The sequence below is a fragment of the Pristis pectinata genome, chromosome 2 (genome assembly GCF_009764475.1).
Source record: "Pristis pectinata isolate sPriPec2 chromosome 2, sPriPec2.1.pri, whole genome shotgun sequence".
Taxonomy (NCBI): domain Eukaryota; kingdom Metazoa; phylum Chordata; class Chondrichthyes; order Rhinopristiformes; family Pristidae; genus Pristis; species Pristis pectinata.
The window spans coordinates 2497111-2520766 of NC_067406.1; the positions used below are offsets into that span (position 1 = coordinate 2497111).

At 51.1% G+C, this 23656-nt stretch overlaps 1 protein-coding gene across 3 annotated transcripts in view; it reads right to left on the reverse strand.

Annotated features, from left to right (window-relative positions):
* shtn2 (shootin 2) overlaps positions 1-23656 on the reverse strand; it is a 46791-nt gene that overhangs the window by 20886 nt on the left and 2249 nt on the right. Inside the window, exons 2-7 of one of the 3 annotated variants that reach the window (XM_052044078.1) lie at positions 15082-15134; positions 11328-11385; positions 6532-6626; positions 4393-4549; positions 1922-2019; positions 823-904 (exon numbers count right to left, since the gene is read on the reverse strand). In XM_052044078.1, the coding sequence (XP_051900038.1) occupies positions 823-904; positions 1922-2019; positions 4393-4549; positions 6532-6626; positions 11328-11385; positions 15082-15134 (543 nt within the window). Of the gene's footprint in view, positions 1-822; positions 905-1921; positions 2020-4392; positions 4550-6531; positions 6627-11327; positions 11386-11835; positions 11953-13361; positions 13431-15081; positions 15135-23656 lie in introns of those variants that run through there. The other 2 variants (XM_052044093.1, XM_052044087.1) reach the window with 2 other exon arrangements.

Below are 23656 nucleotides of genomic sequence, written 5' to 3' on the forward strand. Positions count from 1 at the left end.
GAGACGGGTAATAGAGAGGAAGAGAGGGAAGGAGAGAGGGAGAGTGTACAGAAAGATGGAGGGGGTGTGTGAGAGGGGGTTGGAAGGGGACAGAGAAAGGAAGAGAGGGTGCGAAAGAGATCCACAATAAACAGATGGGCAGAGATAGACAATGAGTCAAAAGGAAGAGGTGAACAGAGAGGGGGATGGCGATTTAAACAAAATGTTGACACTGGTATTGGTTTCTTTGTCACACGTACTGAATGCCATAAGACAGATCATTCCATACATAGGTACATCGAGGTAGTAAAAAGAAAACAGAATAAAGTGTTACAGTTACAGAGAAAGTGCAGTGCAGGCAGACAATAAGGTGCAAGGTCATAATGAGGTAGGTTGTGAGGTCGAGTCTATCTTATTGTACCAGGGAACCATTCAATAGTCTTATAACAGCAGGATAGAAGCTGTCCTTGAGCCTGGTGGTACGTGCTCTCAAGTTTCTGTATCTTCTGCCCGATGGGAGGGGGGAGAGACAGGGAGATAAAATGAGACAGCAAGCAATGGGGGGGTGTGGGAGTGGGGAGAGAAAGAGTTAAACAGAGAAAGGCAGGAGAGGGGGAGATAGAGAGGGGGAGATAGAGAGGGGGAGATAGAGAGGGGGAGATAGAGAGGGGGTCGGAGTGACGGGCGGGGTGAAATTTGCTGAGAGGAGGGGGTACAGAGAGGGGGGGCCAGACGGGGAGGTAGGAGAGAGGAGGAGAAGGGAACGGGGAGAGTGTGGGAGGGACTGTGGTAGACACGAAGGGGTGAGTGAGTTTCCTCTGCAGAGTTCAAGGTGGGTCCCACCTGTGCTGAGTTGCTGGAGGCTCTTGTTCTGCTTTCCGAGGGCGTCCTGGAGCAGCTTCTTCTCAGCGCGTTCCTTCTCTGCCTGTGTGCCACAAAGGGACCAATCACCAACAGGATTTCAAAGACCAGGAGAGACCCATTGGCCCAAGAGATGTCCAAGGGACAGATGGGCTGAGGGGCCTCGTCCTGAGCTATGGAGAGGACCCCAGCCATTGTGCCTTGAGCGGTGGAAGGAGACTCCCACAAAGCGCCCATGCTCTTGGGATGTCCCATTGTGTGTAGATCTTGAAGGAAACCCAGCAGCCAGGTTGCACAGAAAGATCCCACAGTGAGCAGATCCTCTGAAGGACTGAGGTGTAAACAATGTACCAGGACACCAGGGAGTAGTGTCCAATGAAACAGGACAGTGGGATCCTCCACATTGAGAGAGAACCAGCAGTACGTCTCACTCTGTGACAGTGCAGAGATCCCAGGGTACTGCCTGAGAGTAGGTGATACACATGGGTCTCATGAACAGGTGAGTACAGAACCATCCAGCTCAGAGCTGGGACGCACAGCTGATACTAGCTCACCTCATTCGCCTGTGGACTGAGAGATCGATGCTCCAAACACTCGCAAAATGTCAAGAAACCCAGTGGGTTCCACTTTCCAACCTAAACACTGGGAGTGTGTACAGTGGGAGTGAGTGGGAAGGGGTGGGGTCCATTGGGAGTGTGTACAGTGGGAGTGAGTGGGAAGGGGTGGGGTCCATTGGGAGTGCGTACAGTGGGAGTGAGTGGGAAGGGGTGGCGTCCATTGGGAGTGCGTACAGTGGGAGTGAGTGGGAAGGGGTGGGGTCCATTGGGAGTGTGGACAGTGGGAGTGAGTGGGAAGGGGTGGGGTCCATTGGGAGTGCATACAGTGGGAGTGAGTGGGAAGGGGTGGGGTCCATTGGGAGTGCATACAGTGGGAGTGAGTGGGAAGGGATGGGGTCCATTGGGAGTGTGCAGTGACCAGTGTAACCGTCCCACTGGTGTGATCTGGGTACTTCCAGCTCCATGGTGATGGATGGAGAGCAGCAGATGTCCTCCACGGATCTCCCGTTCCTCGGGACACTCACTGTCTCCAGCACTTCGGCCACTCGGAGTTCCAGCCCGTCCACCTTGCTTGTCAGTTGTTTCTTCTCCTCCAGGAGCTGAGAGATTCTCTCCTGAAATTCTGATGTCAGAGCCACAGGTTGAGAGAGCAGGGTGGACAGGCTCCTGCCTCACAGATCCCATGAGAACCACTCCCCACCTCGCCCCAACGCCCTGCTGCAATCTTCCAGAACGTGGGAGCAGCAACAGGCCACTCGTACCCCAAGACCGTTCTATCACTCAGTACCGAGGGGGATCTGGCCCACCTGCTGCTCTGTTGATAGTGACTGTTGTCCAGTGAAAGCCCTTTCCCCTTGGGTGTGTAATGGGCCTGCCCTTTCGATCCAGGGGCATCCAGTGCAGACCCAGACCCAACCCCTGGGCAACGTGGCCAGTGAGGACTCACTCGGGACTGAGTCCTCCCTCTCTGTATTACCTCATGACGCTCTAATGTGCTTTCATGCCACTATCAAAACATCTGTTGTGACATAGTGCACAGAGCAAGATCCTGTGGACAGCTATGGCAGGGTGGGTGCAGGGATGACGTTCTCTCTGGTTGGGAGGTCACGGTCTGAGCTGTTCAGAACTCGAGATGTTCCTTCATCCAGAGTGTGGGGAACCACTGGAATTCTCTAGCCAAGAGGCTGTAGGGACTGATTCACTGTCCACCATCCCTCTGCCTCCACAGATGCTGCCTGACCCACCGAGTTCCTCCAGTGGTTTACCTTTTCCATGGAGGCTCGTTCGCTGAGTGTACTCGAGACCGAGGTCGATAAGATTTTGCACATTAAGGGAGTCAAGGGACGGAGAGTGAGTGCAGGAGAGTCGGGCGGAGGTTAAAGGTCAGCTGTGGTGGTGGGAGTGGTGGGGCAGTCACGGCCGGGTGAACGGTACTTAGTGAGGAGATGGGAAGGGGTGACCTCACCCAGAGGGCGTTGAACCTGTGCAGCTCTCCCACACAGAGGGCGGTGGACGGCCAGTCTCTGACGTCACTTGGGAGGGAGGGAGATGGGTCATAGAGTCACGCATCATGGAGACAGGCCCTTCGGCCCAACTCGTCCATGCCGACCAAGATTCCCATCTAAGCCACTCCCATTTGCTCATGTTTGTCCCATATCCCTCTAAACCTTTCCCATCCATGGACCTGTCCAAGTGTCTTTTAAATGCTGTTAATGTACCTGCTTCACCCACTTCCTCTGGCAGCTCGTTCCATATACTCACCACCCTCTGGGTCAAAAAGTTGCCCCTCAGGTCCGTATTAAATCTCTCACCTTAAACCTGTGCCCTCTAGTTTTTGATTCCCCAACCCTGGGAAAAAGACAGTGCATTCACCCTGCCTATGCCCCTCATGATTTTATACACCTCTATAAGATCACCCCTCATTCCCCCACACTCCAATGAACAAAGCCCCAGCTTGCTCAACCTCTCTTCAATAGTCACTCAAGTCCTGGCAACATCCCTGTAAATCTTTAGGTTTTTATACTCAAAAGGCACCAGGGGGTATTGGGAGAGAGTGGGAGTCTAGTACTGAGGTACAGGATCGGCCATGATCACAGCAAACGGTGGAGCAGGATCGAGGGGCTGAATGGCCTCCTGCTAACTCTTCTGTTCTCCTGGGTTTTCAGTAGGATACAGAGTGGCCGGACAAACTCCCAGGGTAAGGCTAAACACAAACCAGAGGAACAGCCCCTCACCTTCTCCCCAGGGAGTCTACACCCCGATGGCATGAACATTGAATTCTCCAACTTCCCGTAACTGCTCCCCCTCTGTCCCCTTCCTCTGTCCTGATCCCCCAACACCCACCCCAGCCCCCATCACCCTGTCTCCTTCCCCTCCTCTACCCCCTCCACCTGCCCAGCACCCACACCCTCCTCCCACAGGGTCCCCTCCCCCTACCATTCCCACCTGCCCTCCCAACCCCCCGCACTTGGTTCCACGTTCCACCTTCCTCTCCCATCAGATCCCACCATCTGCAGCCCTCTTGTCACCTCCACCTCTCACCTCCTGGCCTCTGTCGCAGTTCCCACTCTCCCCCCCCCCGCCCATCTGCCTCTCACCCCCTCACCTGGATCCACCGATCACCTGCCAGCTCTTCCCACCACCTCTTTATACTGGACTATCTTTCAGTCCAGATGAAGGGTGTACTCCCCTCAATTTGCACTGATGTCGTAACATTCATTTTTGTTCGGTAAATTATTATAAATTATGTTAATTGAAGTTTATGTTGATTTTTCTTTGCAATGTCCTGTGCTGCTGCTGCAAGAAGCTAAAGTTCATGGCATTTACACCCCAGGTGTGTGTGCCCATGACTATAAACCTGAACTTGGACGTGGGCAGGGTGGGCTGACTCTCGTTGTGCCTTGGGCTGTACGCAATAATCCGACTGAAGGTGGAACGCGGTCCCTACAGGGGTGCCCCAATCCCCCAGGCCTCCTCACGCTGTAGGCCGCATCACCTTTGACCTGGAGCTGGTAGTGGTAGGTGGGATCCTCGCTGGGATCCGGGCTTTCCTCGGCTCCTGCTGCCAGCTGGGCCAGGTCTCCGGGCAATGTGTCCAACATGGGCTGCAGGACCAGGCTCAGTCTCTGGAGCTTCCGGTTCTCTTTGCTGAGCTGTGGAAACACATCCTGGTTAACCTGGGCCCAGCGGGAGAACTGTCCCCCCACCCCCACTCCCCCCCCTCACCCTAACCCATTCCACAGGGCGACCTCCCTGATCAGAGCCCCTCAGGGAGCAGTTCCTCCAACCCTTTGTGCTTTTCAACAGATCCGCCCTTAACCCTGGCTTTCTCCTCGTTGTTGAACTTCCTCCACACTGCCTCCAAGGCCCTTGGGCCCATTGTGCCTTTACTAGCTCTCTGAAAGAATTCCCTTATTGGTTGAAATCCCCTTTCTTTCCCCACAGCCCTGCAGACTCTCCCCTTCCATTAATCTGCTCCCATTGTCCCCTCAGCCAGTAGATCAGAGTCCGGAGACAGGCCCTTCGGCCCAACTGGTCCATGCTGACCAAGATTCTGTTCTAAGCCAGTCCCATTTGCTTGCGTTTGACTCATATCCCGCTAAACCTTTCCTATCCGTGGACCTGTCCAAGTGTCTTTTAAATGTTAATGTACTTGCCTCAACCCTCTGGCAGCTCAACCTCCCTCCACAGACCACCCTCTGGGTGAAGAGGTTGCCCCTCAGGTTCCTATTACATCCCCCCTCACCTTAAATCTGTGCCCTCTAGTTCTTGATTCCCCAACCCTGGGAAAAAGGCCGAGTGCATTCACCCTGTCTATACCCCTCATGATTTTATACACCTCTATCAGGTCACCCCTCAGCCTCCTACTCTTCAATGGAAAGAATCCCAACCTACCCAACCTCCCTCCATAACTAAGTCCCTCGAGTCCCAGCAACATCCTCGTAAACCTCCTGCGCTCGTTCCAGTTTAATGGCATCTTTCCTACAGCAGGGTGACCAAAAGCAATAGTCTTGGAGCGGGTCCTAGACCACTACAGCTCACAGTGTTAAGACTGTCCTCTCCCCTCCTACCCATTGGAGCTCTGAGCAGGGAGAAGTTCCGATTGAGTTCCTCCAACCCTTTGTGCTTTTCAACAGATCCGCCCTTAATCCCGGCTTCTCCACTTTCTCCTTGTTGTTGAACCTCTTCCAGACTGTCCAAGGCCTTGACATGAGTCTCAACACTGTGATAGCCAGGATGGAGGCAATACTCTTGCTGAAGTACAGCCAGTGTTCAGTAAAGAGACAGCATCATTTTCCTGCTTCCATTTGTGTTATACAGCATGGAAACTGGCCCAACTGGTCCAAGCTCACGTTGCTTACGTCCAGTCCCATCTGCCTGCGTTTGGCCCATATTCCTCTCGCCCTCTCCTGCCCACGTACCTGTCCAAGTGCCGTTATTGCACCCGCCTCAAACACTTCCTCAGGCAGCTCGTTCCGTATACCGACCACCCTCTCTGAAAAACTGGCCCCTCCTTTCAAATCCCTCACCTTAAACCTGTGCCCTCTAGTTTTAAACTCCCCTACCCTGGGAAAAAAAAGAGTGACTATCTACCCTAACTGTGTTCCTCATAATTATATGTGTCTCTATAAGGTCACCCCTCAGCCTCCGTCACTCCAGGGGAAACAGTCCCAGCCTGTCCAGTCTCTCCTGATAACCCGAGTCCTCCAGTCCTGGTAATGTCCTTGTGAATCCTTTCTGCCCCCTCTCCAGCTGAATCACACCCTTCCTGCAGCTGGGCGACCAGAACTGCACACAGTGCTCCAAGTGCAGTCTCACCAACACCTTGTACAGCTGTAACATGACGTCCCAGCTCCTGTACACCTTGCACAGCTGAGAAAGGCAAGTGTACCACCACCTCCCCCTCCACCCTGTCCACCTGTGATGCCTTTTTAAGGGAACTATTCTGCTTCTGATTCACTGTGTGTGTCCTGCTCTGGTTTATGCATCACTTCACACTTGACTGCCATCTGCCACCCCTTGGCCCACTTTCCCAGTGATCTCGATCCTGCTGTAACCTTAGACAATGATTTTTCACACCGACCTCCAAGTACGCCCCCCTCTTCATTCTGCCACTAGAGATACACCATCTCACCTTCACAGCGAGCACCTCTGCACTCTCCCGGCACGCCCTCTCGATCTCCAGCTGTGTCTCAAGTTCATCTAGCTCCGCAATCATCTGCATGGAGGCTGGAAGGTGAGGAGATGAACATCATCAAGGAGCGCAGTGCCAGGGCTGTACAACAAACACACCGAGGGTTTGAAGAGGGACTGAGAGATATTGCCAGGTATTCCTCAGCTCAGGGACCGAGATTCAAGGTACAGTCTCAGAATAAGAGACTGTCCATTCGGGAATGCCAGGAAGAAAGCTTTCTTCACCTGGGGGATTGAGATCTTTGGAATTCTTTAGCCCTGTGGTTGGTGGAACACAACTCCTTGAGAGAAACTCTCGATGACCTTATTTGTGATCTGGTCATCCGGGGGCATGGGGGGCACTTGAGAAAGAACAATGGTGCAGCAGATACACAGCTCCAGAGACCCAGGTTCGATCCCGACCTCCGACGCTGTCTGGTGTGGAGTTTGCACGTTCTCCCTGTGACCCCATGGGTTTCCCCCCGGGGGTGCTCGGGTTTGGAGTCACAAAATCAGAGAGCTGTACAGCACTGAAACAAGCCCTTTGGCCCACCATATCCATGCCGGCCATCAAGCACCTATCTCTAACACTCCCATTTACCTGCACTTGGTCTGCAGATTTCTAAATTTTCGATGTTCAAGAGGTAGTCTAGATGCTTCTTGAATGCAGCGAGGGTCTCCATCCCCACCAACCCTTCAAACAGTGCGTTCCAGATTCCAACCACGTCCCTCTCAGATCCCCTCTCAACCTCCCACCTCTCACCTTATACCCGAGCCCTCTTGTTCCACACCCCACACCATGAGCCACAGCGTTGTACAGCACACATATGGGCCTTTGAGCCCACTGCGTCCATTTTTGCCCACCTACACTAATCCCGCAGAGACACCAGAGATGGCAGACACTGGAGTCTGGAGCAACACACAGACTGCTGGAGGGACTCAGCGGGTCAGGCAGCGTCTGTGGAGGGAAATGGTCAGTCGACCTCTCGGGCTGAGACCCTTCATCTGGACTGAAAGATAGGGGAGAGTGCTGGTATAAAAAGGTGGAAGGAAGGGATGGAGCAAGAGCTGGCAGGTGATGGGTGGATCCAGGTGAGAGGGAGGATGGCAGACAGAGGAGGGGAGAGTGGAGATAGTGACAGAGGCTGGGAGGTGAGGTGGAGTCCATCAGCTGAATCTTCACACAGAGAAGTACTGAGTACAAAGCCAGGCAGCTCAGCTGAATGTCCAGTAACGCTATTACAGCGCCAGCGACCCGGGTTCAATTCCCGCCGCAGTCCATAAGGAGTTTGTACGTTCTCCCCGTGTCTGCGTGGGTTTCCTCCGGGTGCTCCGGTTTCCTCCCACATTCCAAAGACGTACGGGTTAGGAAGTTGTGGGCATGCTATGTTGGCGCCAGAAGTGTGGTGACACTTGTGGGCTGCCCCCGGAACACTCTACGCAAACGATGCATTTCACTGTGTGTTTCGATGTACGTGTGACTAATAAAGAAATCTTATCTTACCTTAAAGCACTGGTTAGGCCATTGTAGAAAATTCCTTCCAGTTTCAGACACCACACTTTAGGGAGGATGTGAAAGGGTGCAGAGGAGAGTTAAATTGGCAAATTGATAAATCGGTTTATTATTATCACTTGTACCGAGGTACAGTGAAAAACTTGTCTTGCAAACCGATCATACAGATCAGTTCATCACATCAGTGCATTGAGGTAGTACAAGGGAAAACAATAACAGAATACAGAGTAAAATGTCACAGCTACAGGGAAGTGCAGTGCAGGTAGACAATAAGGTGCAGAGTCATAACAAGGTAGATTGTGAGGTCAAGAGTCCACCTTATCGTATTAGGGAACCGTTCTTATAACAGTGGGATAGAAGTTGTCCTTGAGCCTGGTGGTACATGCTTTCAGGCTTTTGTATCTTCTGCCTGATGGGAGGGGGGAGAAGAGAGAATGTCCAAGGTGGGTGGGTCTTTGATTATGTTGGCTGCTTTACCGAGGCAGCGAGAAGTGTAGACAGAGTCCACGGAGGGGAGGCTGGTGTCTGTGATGTGCTGAGCTGTGTCCACAACTCTCTGCAGTTTCTTGTGGTCCTGGGCAGAGCAGTTGCCGTACCAAGCCGTGATGCATCCGGATAGGATGCTTTCTATCGTGCATTGATAAAAATCGGTGAGGGTCAAACGGGACATGCTGAATTTCTTTAGCCTCCTGAGGAAGTAGAGGCGCTGGTGAACTTTCTTGGCCGTGGTGTCTACGTGGTTGGAGCGGGACAGGCTATTTGTGATGTTCACTCCTAGGAAGTTGAAGCTCTCAACCCTCTTGACCTCAGCACCATTGATGTAGACAGGAGTGTGTACACCGCCCCCCTTCCTGAAGTCAATGACCAGCTCTTTTGTTTTGCTGACATTGAGGGAAAGGTCGTTGTCATGACACCATGTCACTAAGCTCTCTATCTCCTTCCTGTACTCCGACTCATTGACTTCAGGAAGGGATGAGGGGTGTTATCTACAGGTTGGGGTTGTTCTCCTCAGCAAAGGAGGTTGAGGGGAGATTTGATCATGACAGGTTAGAGCTAAGGAGGTCAAAAAGGGACTGTTCCCAGGAGCAGACAGCACAAGGCAATGGGGACAGAGGATTGAGGTTCTGTGCAAGAGATTCTGGGGGTTTGAGGGAGAAGCATTGTATGCAGCGAGGAGTAACATCCGGCAGTTCACCGCCTGTGAGGGAGCGGGAAGTGGGAACCAATTCGTGATTCCAAAAGAGAACTGGATTGGCAGCAGGAGGGAAATAAAACTGCAGCGTCCCAGGGAGAGCAGTGTGTAGGACAGAGGGCTAGCATGCGTTCAATGGGCCGCATGGCCTCCCTCCTGATCTGGAATTGGGTCAATGACACCACAAATAGTGGAGCAGCACCAAGGGTTGTGTGATAGACCATAGACCATCCACCAGTGCAGCACAGAAACAGGGCCTTCGGCCCACCAGGCAACCCTTCCGATCCACCTCTGGACCTGCCATTTTTACCCCCTTTCCCATTCCCCCCGGCCCCCCCCTTCACCCATTTTCACCCCCTCCCCTCCTGGTTCCATCCACACCCTTCACCCAGCAGATCCCCTCCCCTGTCTGGTTCCACCTCCCCTACAGCTCTCCCCTCGTGGTTCCCATTCTCACCTTCATTACATCACTTTGTGCTCCCACTTCTCTCCCTCCCAACTGTCTCCACCTTCACCCTCCCCTCCCCACCTCGCTCCATCTCTGCATCATCCCTCGCCCCTCCTCAGTCCACCAATCACCTACCAGCCCCGGTCTCGCCACTCCCCCCACCTTCTGTATATCAGCTATCCTCCCTCTCCACTCCCAGTCCTGACGCAGGCTTTCAACCCGAAACGTCGACACTTCCTTTCCCCCACAGGTGCTGCTCGACCCGCTGAGCTCCTGCAGCAGATTGTTTGTTGCTGCTGATTCCAACATCTGCTGTCTCTTGTGCTTGCAATATCCGCTCTATTCATCTCGGTCTCAGTCTCTCCCTCTCGGTCTCCGTGTCCCTCTCTGTCTCTGTGTCCCTCTCTGTCTCCATCTCTCTCTCTCTCTCACACTGTCTCCGTCTCTCTTTGTATCTCCATCTCTCTACCTCCATGTCCCTCTTGTGTCTCCGTGTCTCTCTCTATCTCTGTGTCTCTCTCTGTCTATCTCTCTCTCCTTTCCTTTCTGTGACACTCTCCAGTCTTTCTCTCTGTCTCCGTCCATCTCTCCTTTTGCCTGTCCATCTCTATCTCTCTCTCTCTCTCCTCTCTCTGTCATTCTCTGATTTACTTTTTGGACCTACATGCCTCCTTATTTCTTCATCGTTAACTCCTTAACCATTTCACTGCTGTTTTACCAGGTCGACTCCATTGGGGACGTGGAACGACACTCTCAATGCTGGGCATTTATTGCCATAGAACATGGAACACAGGACAGTACAGCGCAGGAGCAGGCCCTTCGGCCCACGATGTCTGTGCCAACCACGATGACAAATTAAACTAAATCCCTTCTGCCTGCAAATGGTCCACATTCCTCCATTCCCCGCACATTTGTGTTTCTGTCTAATAGCCTCTTAAACACCACTGTCGTACCTGCCTCCGCCACCTCCCCGGCAGCCCGTTCCAGGCACCCACCGCTCTCTGTGTAAAAAACATCATCTTCGAACTTTCCCCCTCTCACCTTAAACCTCTGCCCTTCAGTGTTTGACGAATCCACCCCATGAAAAAGAGAGTTCTTTATTAGTCACATGTACATTGAAACACACAGTGAAATGCACCTTTGCGTAGAGTGTTCTGGGGGCAGCCCACAAGTGTCGCCACGCTTCCGGCGCCAACATAGCACGGCCGCAACTTCCTAACCTGTACGTCTTTGGAATGTGGGAGGAAACCGGAGCACCCGGAGGAAACCCACACAGACACGGGGAGAACATACAAACTCCTTATGGACAGCGGCCAGAATTGAACCTGAGTCGTTGTTGCTGTAATAGCGTTACGCTAACTGCTACACTACTGCGCCTGCCCCATGAATCACGTGTAGACTGCGGTGGGCATGGTTTCCTCACCCACAGAGTGCCTCCAACTCACTCTACAAGCCCGAGGAAGCCTCTGAGTCCAGCTCATCTCCTGCAGGGATCTAGTTCCAGCCGTGTGGAACATCAATGAGTGAAACGTGTCCAGAACACCCGGACTGTGGAGAGAGCCCAGACACAACCCCCGGCGCAAGGTGACAGGAGTGGGAACTCACACTGCTGCATCTCCTTCAGCAACGCCTCACTCTGCAAGTCGGACAAACAATCCGTGGCCTGCAACAGAATCAACACGACAGTCGGTTCTTCAGCCCATCGACCCCCCTGGCCCAGTATCCTATCCGCCATCCCCAGGACATACCCCAACCCTCAACACAGTACCCCATCCCCTCCCCACACCCAGTACCCACCCACCCATAATCACAGTAGCCCCACCCTTAACCCCTGTTTCCACCCCTGTTGCCACAGCCCCATCCAGTCCGAGGCCGGACCACAAGCTGGCGCTGAGGACCACCCTGATGCAGAGACATGACTGTCAGAGGTACATTCATGGAACATTCTGCAATTCATGTAAATTTAGTTTCAGTGACAGGAAAATGGGAGTTGGGGGGCTGGAGGGGTGCGATGGGAAAGGGGAAAAAACGAGGGACTAGACTGGGATCAGAAGGAGAGAGGGAGGAACAGAGGGACTCGGGTATCTAAAACTGGAGAATTCAATGTTCATACCTTCAGGTTGCAGGAGGCACCGAGACAACAGCAATGCATACGTCAGGCTGCTGTCTATTGATTCCAGCTCGATGTTCAACACCATCAACCCCTCAGTACTAATCAATAGCTTCAAAACCTGGGCCTCTGCACCTCCCTCTGCAACTGGATCCTCAACTTCCTTATCGGGAGACCACAGTCAGTGCGGATCGGGAGTAACATCTCCTCCTCGCTGACAATCAACACAGGTGCACCCCAAGGATGTGTGCTCAGCCCACTGCTCTACTCTCTCTACACACCTGTGTGTGGCTAGACACAGCTGAAACGCCATCAATATATTCACCGATAACACCACTGTTGTTGGCAGAATCTCAGAGGGCGACGAGGAGGCATACAGGAGTGAGGTAGATCGGCTGGGTGAGTGGTGTCGCAACAACAACCTCGCACTCAACGTCAGCAAGACCAAGGAACTGATTGTGGACGTCAGGAAGGGGAAGTCGGGAGAACACACACCAGTCCTCATTCAGGGGTCAGCGGTGGAAAGGGTGAGCAGCTTCAAGTTCCTGGGCGTCAACATCTCAGAGAATCCATTCTGGGCCCAACACATTGATGTAATCACGAAGAAGGCACACCAGTGGCTCTACTTCATTAGGAGTTTGAGGAGATTCGGTATGTCCCCAAAGACTCTTGCAAATTTCTACAGATGTACGGTGGAGAGCATTCTGACTGGTTGCATCACCACCTGGTATGGAGGCTCCAATGCACAGGATCGCAAGAGGCTGCAGAGAGTTGTAGCCTCAGCCAGCTCCATCACGGGCACAACCCTCCCCACCATCGAGGACATCTTCAAGAGGCGGTTCCTCAAGAAGGCGGCATCCATCACTGAGGACCTTCACCACCCAGGACATGGCCTCTTCTCATTACTACCATCGGGGAGGAGGTACAGGAGCCTGAAGACCCACACTGAGCGATTCAGGAACAGCTTCTTCCTCTCCACCATCAGAACCCATGAACGCTGGAGAAACTGCAGATGCTGGAATCTGGATGAAAAACACGATGATGCTGGAGGGACTCAGCAGGCCAGGCAGCATCCGTGGAGAAAAGCAGGCGGTCAACGTTTCGGGTCAGGACCCTTCTTCAGGACTGAAGATAGGAAAAGGGGAAGCCCAATATATAGGAGGGAAAAGCAGAGCAGTGATAGGTGGACAACAGAGGGGAGGCGGGGTGGGCACAGGGTGGTGATAGGCAGATGCAGGTAAGAGATAGTGATGGGCAGGTGCGGGGGAGGAGGGGAAAGCTGGGAGAGAGGGGGGATAAAAAGGGGGATAGAACACAGAACACAGAAACATAGAAAACCTACAGCACAATTCAGGCCCTTTGGCCCACAAAGCCGTGCCGAACATGTCCCTACCTTACCCATAGCCCTCTATTTTTCTCAGCTCCATGTACCTATCCAACACTCTTAAAAGACCCTATTGTATCCGCCTCCACCACCGTTTCTGGCAGCCCATTCCACACACTCACCACTCTCTGAGTAAAAAACTTACCCCTGACATCTCCTCTATACCTACTCCCCAGCACCTTAAACCTGTGTCCTCTTGTGGCCACCATTTCAGCCCTGGGGCAAAGCCTCTGACTATCCACACGATCATCATCTTATACACCTCTATCAGGTCCCCCCTCATCCTCCGTCACTCCAAGGAGAAAAGGCCAAGTTCACTCAATCTGTTCTCATAAGCCATGCTCCGCATTCCAGGCTGCATCCTTGTAAATCTCCTCTGCATCCTCTCTATGGCTTCCACATCCTTCCTGTAGTGAGGCAACTGGATGACAAACACTATGATGCTGAAGGAACTCAGCAGGCCAGGCAGCATCCTTTTTTTCTCATTGACTAGTGCAGGAGACCTGGACTACCAACTGAGCAAAGAGTAAAGATTTGGCTACAGAGGAAGATCCCAGAGTCTCAGGAAGCCTTGACCTCTTCAGAGGTCCCTGTGTGCCCATGGCTCCGTGCTGTTTATATGTTCCACCTGCTGTGTGTTACGTTTGAAGGTTAACTCTGTAATGTCCATGTTTTGTGAATATGCTGAGTGCAGTTATTCAAGCTGATACATTTGTTCCCGGTCAAGTATACTGGTGAAGGTGTTGTCGTACACAGTAAGTGAGCGACCTGTGAACAGTGACCAGGTCTCACTGTGCACCAACTGTGTCCAAGTTTTTGGACTGTAGCCACATTTGACACTTTAAAAGAAGTAAGTGTACAGTCGATCAGTGCTGATGTGCCAGTGCACACAAGCTCCGGTGTCGATAGGGTTAGCTGGTTATGTAACACTTTGTAAAGAGGAAGTGGTCTGGTGAATGCTGCCGTGGGACGTCTGTGTCACGGGTTCTGTTCATGCTCGTTGGCATGCTTGGCGTTCAGCATTCTGAGTGAGACCGAGTCTCTGTTCGAGAGCACAGACAATGCAGGGCAGGGTGTAGAGAGTGGGTCGCACTCACTGGAGACGTGTCAGAGGAACTCTCTGCACCGCATTTTCAATGGCAGAACCACAAGAGCTGGAGCCAAAGATTAACCTTTTGCTGATCCTTTGGGCATTGGTACATATTTCCTTGAAAGTGCTGACGCAACAAGACAAGGTGGTGAAGAAGGCTGTTGGCACGCTGGTCATCGGTCAGGACACTGAGTGCAGGAGTTGGGACATCATGTTACGTCATGGTGAGACCGCACTTGGAGCGTTGTGTGCGGTTCTGGTCGCCCAGCTATAGGAGGGATGTGATTAAGCTGGAACGAGTGCAGAAAGGATTCATGAGGATGTTACCAGGACTGGAGGGCTGGAGTTATAAGGAGAGACTGGACAGGCTGGGAATGTTTTCCCCGGAGCGAAGGAAGCTGAGGGGTGACCTTATAGAGGTTTATAAAATCATGAGGGGCATGGGTAAGGTGGACAGTCACAGTCTAGTCCCCAGGGTAGGGGAGTCTAAAACTAGAGGGCGTGGGTTTAAAGTGAGAGGGGAAAAACTTAAAGGGGACTTAAAGGGCAAGTTTTTCACACAGAGGGTGGTGGGTATATGGAACGAGCTGCCAGAGGAAGTGGTTGAGGTACAAATACAATGTTTAAGACACTTGGACAGGTCCATGGATAGGAAAGGTTTAGAGGGATGTGGGCCAAACGCTGGCAAATGGGATTAGCTCAGGTAGGCATCTTGGTCGGCATGGACCAGTTGGACCAAAGGGCTGTTTCTGTGCTGTATGACTCTGTGACTCACCTCCTCACTGTCCCACTGCTCATCCTCTGGTCCGACACTGCTCTCCCCGGTGTCTGCAGGGAGAAACAGAACATGCATTGAATCGCACACAGAGGCCAATCGGCCCATTGTACACATGCTAGTTGTTTGAGTCTTCATTTAGTCCCACTGTCTCCCTCTCTCTCCCCACAAACTTTTCCCCCTCCACTAATTTTCTGATTCCCTTTTGAAAGTTGAATCAAATCCTTCACCCACCCCCTCCCCCCCCAAACCAACCATGAGACAACAAGCTTGGTGGAAAATGTCTCCAGTAATCAGAGATATCCCTTTTGTCCTGAACATCTCACACACCACCTTCTCTGCAACTTAACACTTCTTTCTCTCTCCGTCCCAGTTCTGTTGGGAGGTTCGTTGATCTGAAACATTAATCCTGTTTCTCCCTCCACAGATGCTGCCTGACCTGCTGAGTGTTTCCCAACATTCCCTGCTTTTGCTTCAGATTTTCAGCATCTGCAGTTTTCTGGATTTTCTCTTCAAGTTCTTTCATGAACCCCCCCACCCTCGCCTTGATCCACCCCTCTGGTCATCTACTCCCTGACATGAGAAACCCCTTACTCCTTCTTTCCACTTCTCATGGTTTTGAGTTGGATTGAATCTCCTCTCAATCCTCTCTGTCCTGAGAATGAGCAACTGGGACTAGCAGGGAGGATGCTGTGGTCAGCGTGGACCAGTTGGGCCGAAGGGCCTGTTTCCATGCTGTATGACTCTCTGAAAATTCTATTGAATCTCCCCTGCACCACATTAGTCCCTGAGATGGCAGATTAACCAGACTAGGTTTGTACTCTCCAGAGTTCAGAAGAATGAGAGGTGATTTCATTAAAGTGTACAAACGTTTCTCACCCAGGCCTGATAGGGGAGACACAGGGAGGGGTTTCCCCTGGATGAGGAGTCCAGAAACAGGGGTCACAATGTCAGAATAAGTGGTCGTCCATTCAGGACTGGGGATGAGGAGAAATATCTTCACCCAGAGGGTAGTGAATCTTTGTAATTCTCTATGAGATTCTGCATTCTCTCTTCTCTTTTTATGACCGTGATGTACTGATGTACAGAACGATCTGTCTGGATGGCACACAAAAGCTTTTCGCTGTGTCTCGGTACATTTGACAATAATAAACCAATACCAGTACTCTGGAGGGCTGTGGAGACTCACGTCATTGAGTATGTTCAAGATGGTGGTTGATAGATTTTGGATGTTCAGGGAATCAAGGGATAAAGGGTTAGTGCAGGAAAGTGAGGCTGAGGTGGATCAACCACGACCTTACTGAGGGGCCAAATGGCCTACTCCTGCTTCTATTTCCTAAGCTTCCTCTTCAAAGGACAGGGAGAGGAAGCATAAAAGATAAGAGCAATGGTAAACCAATCAGAAGCCCCACTCCTGACTCTGCAATCAGCTCCCAACTTTGGAAAAAATCTTCCATTGGTAAATTGGTAAATCGGTTTATTATTGTCACGTGTACCGAGGTACAGTGAAAAACTTTGCATGCCATCCATACAGATCATTTCATCACATCAGTGCATTGAGGCAGTACAAGGGAAAATAATAACAGAATACAGAATAAAGTGTTTACAGTTACAGAGAAAGTGCAGTGCAGGCAGACAATAGGTGCAAGGCCATAACAAGGTAGATTGTGAAGTCAAGAGTCCATCTTATCGTACTAGGGAGCCATTCAATAGTCTTATAACAGCGGAATAGAAGCTGTCCTTGAGCCTGCTGGTATGCACTTTCAGGCTTTTGTATCTTCTGGGAGGGGGGAGAAGAGAGAATGTCTGGGGTGGGAGGGAACTTTGATTATGCTGGCTGCTTTACCAAACCAGTGGGAGGTAATGGACAGAATCCATGGAGGGGAGGCTGGTTTCCATGATGTGCTGAGCTGTGTCCACAACTGCTGAAAGGTTGAGCAGAACATGTTGACTTTGTACACAATCCCTTTGTGCGTAAAACCAAACAGCTCGTCTGCCTTTCCTTCAATGTTTGATCAGCTTGCCCCACCACCTTTGGAGGTTTATGTACCCAGTCCCTGGTGTCCTTGCAACCCCTTAAAACTGGTCCATTTGGTTTTTATACTCCTTCACCTTATTTCTCACCTTAACCCATGATAGGGGGAGAAGGGGGTCTACAGGTTGAGTGGTGCCGCAATGACAACCTCTCACTCAATGGCAGCAGAACTAAACAGCTGCTTGTTGACTTCAGGAAGGGGAAGGAGGGTAAACATGCGCCCATCTACATTGGGGGATCGGTGGTGGAGAAAGTCAGCATTTAAATTCCTGGGGGTTAGCATACCTGATGACCTGTCCTGGGCCCAGCACATAGATGCAATCACAGGAAAGCACGCCAGCGTCTTTACTTTCTTAGGAGGTGAAGGAGGTTCGGCTTGTCACCAAACATTCTAACAAACGTCTGCAGATGTACCGTTGAAAGTATCCTGACTGGTTGCATCACGGTCTGGGACTGCAATTCGAATGCGCAGGAACGCAAGAAGCTGCAGAGAGTAGTGGACTCAGCCCAATACATCACGGGCACATCCCCCCCCCCCCCCCCCCCCCCCCACCATCGGGAGTATCTACAGGAGGCACTGCCTCAAGAAGGCAACGTCCATCATCAAAGATCCCCACCATCCGGGCCGTGCCATCTTCTCGCAGCTACTGTCAGGCAGGAGGTACAGAAACCTGAAGTCCCACACCACCAGGTTCAGGAACAGTGATTTCCCTTCAACCATTCGGTTCTTGAACCAACCAGCACAACCGGTTGTGGCATAACCAGCACAACATCTTGAACTAACCGGGTGGGTTAGTAAGTTTGCAGATGACACGAAGGTTGGTGGTGTTGTGGATAATGTAGAAGGTTGCTGTAGGTTACAACAGGACATTGATAGGATGCAGAGCTGGGCTGAGAAGTGGCAGATGGAGTTCAACCCGGAAAAGTGTGAAGTGATACACTTTGGAAGATCGAATCTGGAGGCAGAATACAAGGTTAATGGCAGGACTCTTAGCAGTGTGGAGGAACAGAGGGATCTTGGGATCCACCTCCATAGATCCCTCAAAGTTGCTGCGCAGGTCGATAGGGTTGTTAAGAAGGCGTATGGAGTGTTGGCCTTGATTAGTCGGGGTACTGAGTTCAAGAGCCACGAGGTGATGGAAAGAGAGGTGATTTTATTGAAAGACAGAGGATTCTAAGGGGGATTGACTAGGTTGATGCCGAGACGATCTTTCCCCTAGTGGGAGCATCTAGAACTAGGCAGAAGGGGTCGCCCATTTAAGATGGAGGGGGAATGATTGGATATACTCAGGGTAGAGACTGGGAGAGTTTTGGTCTATCACAGAGTCAGGGTTGTGGGGACAGGCAGCCCTGATCGTATGGAATTACAGAGCAAGCTCGAACGGCTGAATGGCCAATGGCTGTGGCTGTTTTATAGAGTCATAGAATCAAACAGGCCCTTCGGCCCAACTGGTCCATGCTGGCCAAGATGCCCCATCCAAGTTAGTCCCATTTGCCTGCGTTTGACCCACAACCTTCTAAACCTTTCCAATCCACGTACCTGTCCAACTGTCTTTTAAAAGTTATTCTTACACCTGCCTCAACCACTTCCTCTGGCAGCTCGTTCCACATACATACCACACTTCATGTAAAAAAGTTGCCTCTCAGGTTCCTATTAAATCTCTCCCCTCTCACCTTAAACCTGTGCTCTCTAGTTCTTGATTCCGCAACCCTGGGAAAAAGTCTGTGCCCATTCACCCTATCTGTGCCCCTCATGATTTTATACACCACCATAAGATCACCTCTCAGTCTCCTACAGAAATAAAGACCTAGCCTGTCCAACCTCTCCCTATAACTCAGTCCCTCAGGTCCTGGAAACATCCTTGTAAATCTTTTCTGCACTCTTTCAAGTTTAACAACATCTTTCCCAAAGCAGGGCGACCAAAACTGAACACAATATTCCAGGTGCGGGCCTCGCCAAACATCCTGTACAACTGCACCGTGACCTCCGGACACGGTGCCCTGACTGATGAAGGCCAGTGTGCCAAACGCCTTCTCCACGCCGTCCACCCATGACACCACCTTCAGTGAACCACGTACTTGTACTCCCTCCTTTAAGTGCTTCTGTTATTACAACTTCTACTTCATCCCAGAACAAGCTCCAAGCAAAGCTGCTTTCAATTCCACAAGCTTTCACTTTAACTAACGATCCCTTCTGTTACAGATTTGCACACTTAGTCACTTCCTCAAAAAAACTCAGCAGATTCCATATGAATGATTCTGCAAATCTGCATTCCCACGTGCTCAGCAACTTGTCTCCAATCTCGGATTCTGTAACTTCCCCCAACGGACACTGAATTGGTCATTGATGAGTTTACTCCCACATCTCCTCACACAACACGATCATGCTTCAACGTCCCATGGTGAAGGGCTACCCGTTGGCAGTTGTGACCAGCTCACCTGGTGCATGCAATAATTCCTGGTAAATGCCACCACACTGGGTCACCAGATAAAGTTGTACAGCAGGGAAACAGGTCATTCGGTCCACACTGACCAGTGGGGACCCATCAGTATCAATCCCCCCTTCCAGCATTTGCGTATAGCCTTCCCTGCCTGGGTAATTCAAGTGCTCATCTCGACACTTCTTAGACCATATAGGAGCAGAATTAGGCCATTCAGCCCATCAAGTCCGCTCCGCCATTCGATCATGGCTGATTTATTTTTCAACCCCATTTTCCCGCCTTCTCCCTGTAACCTTTAACCCCTTACCAATCAAGAACCTATCAATCTCTGCCTTAAATACACCTAATGACTTGGCCTCCACAGTCATAGACCACACTTGGAGTATTGTGTCCAGTTCTGGTCGCCTCATTATGGGAAGGATGTGGAAGCATTGGAAAGGGTGCAGAGGAGATTTACCAGGATGCTGCCTGGTTTAGAGAGGATGCATTATGAGGAGAGACTAAGGGAACTAGAGCTTTACTCTTTGGAGAGAAGGAGGATGAGAGGAGACATGATAGAGGTGTACAAAATATTAAGAGGAATAGACAGAGTGGACAGCCAGCGCCTCTTTCCCAGGGCACCAATGCTCAATACAAGAGGGCATGGCTTTAAAGTAATGGGTGGGAAGTTCAAGGGAGATGTGGGCTTTGTGGGCTTTGCTTCAGAGGACTTCGGATCAGATAAGTTTTTCTTTATCTTTTTTATTAGGGTTTTAAGTATAAGGCTTAGTTTTTAATAGGGTTGTAATTTATTAGGGGTAGTGTTTTTATAAGGTACTTTTATGAGGGTGTAAAAGTTTTAAGTGGTAGAGTGGGGGCAGGACTGCGCAGGCGCGATGCGGGCAGTTTAAAAAGCCAACCGCCATATCCAGCGGGCAGTGTCGGAGCGGGCAGCGGAGTGAGAGGGAGCAGAGTGTTCTGGGCTTTGGCTCAAGGAGCTTCGGCGTAAAGGGGCGAGGAGAGGTAGGTGACTTGAGTTAAGGAAGGGGTACGAGTGCGGTTTCCTGTACTCAGTGTCAGATGTGGGAGTTCCCGGAGTCTCCCTGCCTCCGGGAAGGCTACGTCTGCACCAGATGTGTTGAGCTGCAGCTCCTGATGGACCGTGATAGGGAACTGGAGATGCAGCTCGATGACCTGCGTCTGGTCAGGGAGAGTGAGGAGGTGATAGAGAGGAGTTATAGGCAGGTGGTCACGCCGGGAACATCGGAATCAGGCAATTGAGTCAGTCAGGAGGGGGAAGGGGAAGAGTCAGGTACTAGAGAGTACCCCTGTGGCTGTACCCCCGACAATCAGTACTCCTGTTTGAGTGCTGTTGGGGGAGACAGCCTACCTGGGGGAAGCAACAGTGGCAGTGTCTCTGGCACAGAGCCCGGCCCTGTGGCTCAGATGGGTAGGGAAGGAGAGAGGAGAGCACTAGTGATGGGGGACTCTATAGTTAGGTAGGCAGACAGGCGATTCTGTGGATGCAGGAAAGAAACTCAGAAGGTAGTTTGCCTCCCAGGTGCCAGGGTCCGGGATGTTTCAGATCGCGACCAAGATATCCTGAAGGGGAAGGGAGAACAGCCTGAGGTCGTGGTACATATTGGTACCAACGACATAGGTAGGGAAAGGAATAAGGTCCTGAAAAGAGACTATAGAGAATTAGGAAGGAAGTTGAGAAGCAGGACCTCAAAGGTGGTAATTTCTGGATTACTGCCTGTGCTAAGTGACAGTGGGTATAGGAACAGAATGAGGAGGGTGTTAAATGCGTGGCTGAGGGATTGGAGCAAGGAGCAGGGATTCAGTTTTCTGGATCATTGGGGCCTCTTTTGGGGCAGGTACGACCTGTTCAAAGAGGACGGGTTGCACTTGAATCCCAGGGGGACCAATATCCTGGTGGGGAGGTTTGCTAAGGCTACTGGGGAGAGTTTAAACTAGAATTGTTGGGGGGTGGGATCCGTACTGGAGAGACTGGGGAAGAGGTGTTTGGCTCTCGAGTGGAGGAGGCTAGGAGTAAATACCATAGGCAGGTGATAGAGAAGGGACGTGTTCAGACAGGCTTGAGATGTGTCTATTTTAACGCAAGGAGTGTTGTGAACAAGACGGATGAGCTTAGAGCTTGGATCGATACTTGGAGCTATGATGTGGTGGCCATTATGGAGACTTGGATGGCTCCGGGGCTGGAATGGTTGATTCAAGTGCTGGGTTTTAGATGTTTCAGAAATGACAGGGAGGGAGGCAAGAGAGGTGGGGGAGTGGCACTGTTGATCAGAAATAGTTTCACGGCTGCGGAAAAGGTGGACGTTGTGGAGGGATTGTCTACGGAGTCTCTGTGGGTGGAGGTTAGGAACAGGAAGGGGTCGATAACGGTGCTGGGTGTTTTTTATAGGCCGCCCAATAGTGACAGGGATATTGAGGAGCAGATAGGGAAGCAGATCCAAGATAGGTGTGAGAATAACAGAGATGTGGTGATGGGGGATTTTAATTTCCCAAACATCGATTGGCATCTCCAGTCAGTGAGGGGTTTGGATGGGATGGAGTTTGTTAGGTGTGTTCAGGAAGGGTTCTTGACACAGTATGTAGATAGACCTACAAGAGGAGAGGCTGTGCTTGATTTGATATTGGGAAATGTACCTGGTCAGGTGTCAGATCTCTCAGTGGTGGACATTTTGGTGATAATGATCATAATTCTATCTCCTTTACGTTAGCACTGGAAAGGGATAGGAACAGACAGACTAGAAAGGTGTTTACTTGGAGTAAAGGGAATTATGAGGCTCTCAGGCAGGAAATTGGAAGATTAAATTGGGAACAGCTGTTCTCTGGGAAAAGTACAGAAGATATGTGGGGATATTTGTGTGGATCTCTGCATAGACATGTTCCTATGAGACGGGAGTCATGATAGGATACAGGAACCATGGTGTACAAAGGCTATAATAAATCTAGTCAAAAGGAAAAGAAAAGCTTACAAAAGGTACAGAGAGCTCGGTAATGTTAGAGATCTGGAGGAGTACAAGGCTAAAAGGAAGGAACTTAAGAAAGGGATTAGGAGAGCCAGACGGGGACATGAGAAGGCCTTGGGGGCAGGATTAAGGAAAACTCCAAGGCGTTCTACAAGTATGTGAAGAATAAGAGGATGAGATGCGAAAGGATAGGGCCTATCAAGTGTAGCAGTGGGAAAGTGTGTATGGATCCGGAAGAAATAGCGGAGGTACTTAATGAATACTTCACGTCAGTATTCACCACAGAAAAAGATCTGGGGGAGTGTAGTGGGGACTTGCAGCGGCCTGAAAAGCTTGAACATGTAGATATTAGAAAAGAGGTGGTGCAGAAATTTTTGGAAAGCATCAAGTTAGGTAAGTCGCTGGGACCGGATGAGATGTACCCCAGGTTGCTGTGGGAGGTGAGGGAGGAGATTGTGGAGCATCTGACAATGATCTTTGCATCATCGATGGAGACGGGAGAGGTTCCAGAAGATTGGAGGGTTGTGGACATTGTTCCTTATTCAAGGAAGGGAGTAGGGATAGCCCAGGAAATTATAGACTGGTGAGTCTTACCTCAGTGGTTGGTAAGCTGATGGAGAAGATCCTGAGAGGCAGGATTTATGAACATTTGGAGAGGTATAATGTGATTAGGAATAGTCAGCATGGCTTTGTCAAGGGCAGGTCCTGCCTTACGAGCCTGATTGAATTTTTTGAGGATGTGACTAAGCACATCGATGAAGGGAGAGCAGTAGATGTAGTGTATATGGATTTCAGCAAGGCGTTTGATAGGGTACCCCATGCGAGGCTTATGGAGAAGGTGAGGAGACATGGGATCCAAGGGGACATTGCAGTGTGGATCCAGAACTGACTGGCCCACAGAAGGCAAAGAGTAGTTGTTGAAGGGTCGTATTCTGAGTGGAGGTTGGTGACCAGTGGTGTACCTCAGGGATCTGTACTGGGGCCCTTGCTCTTTGTGATTTTTATAAATGACCTGGATGAGGAAGTGGAGGGGTGGGTTAGTAAGTTTGCGGATGACACGAAGGTTGGGGGTGTTGTGGATGGTTTGGAGGGCTGTCAGAGGTTACAGAGGGACATAGATA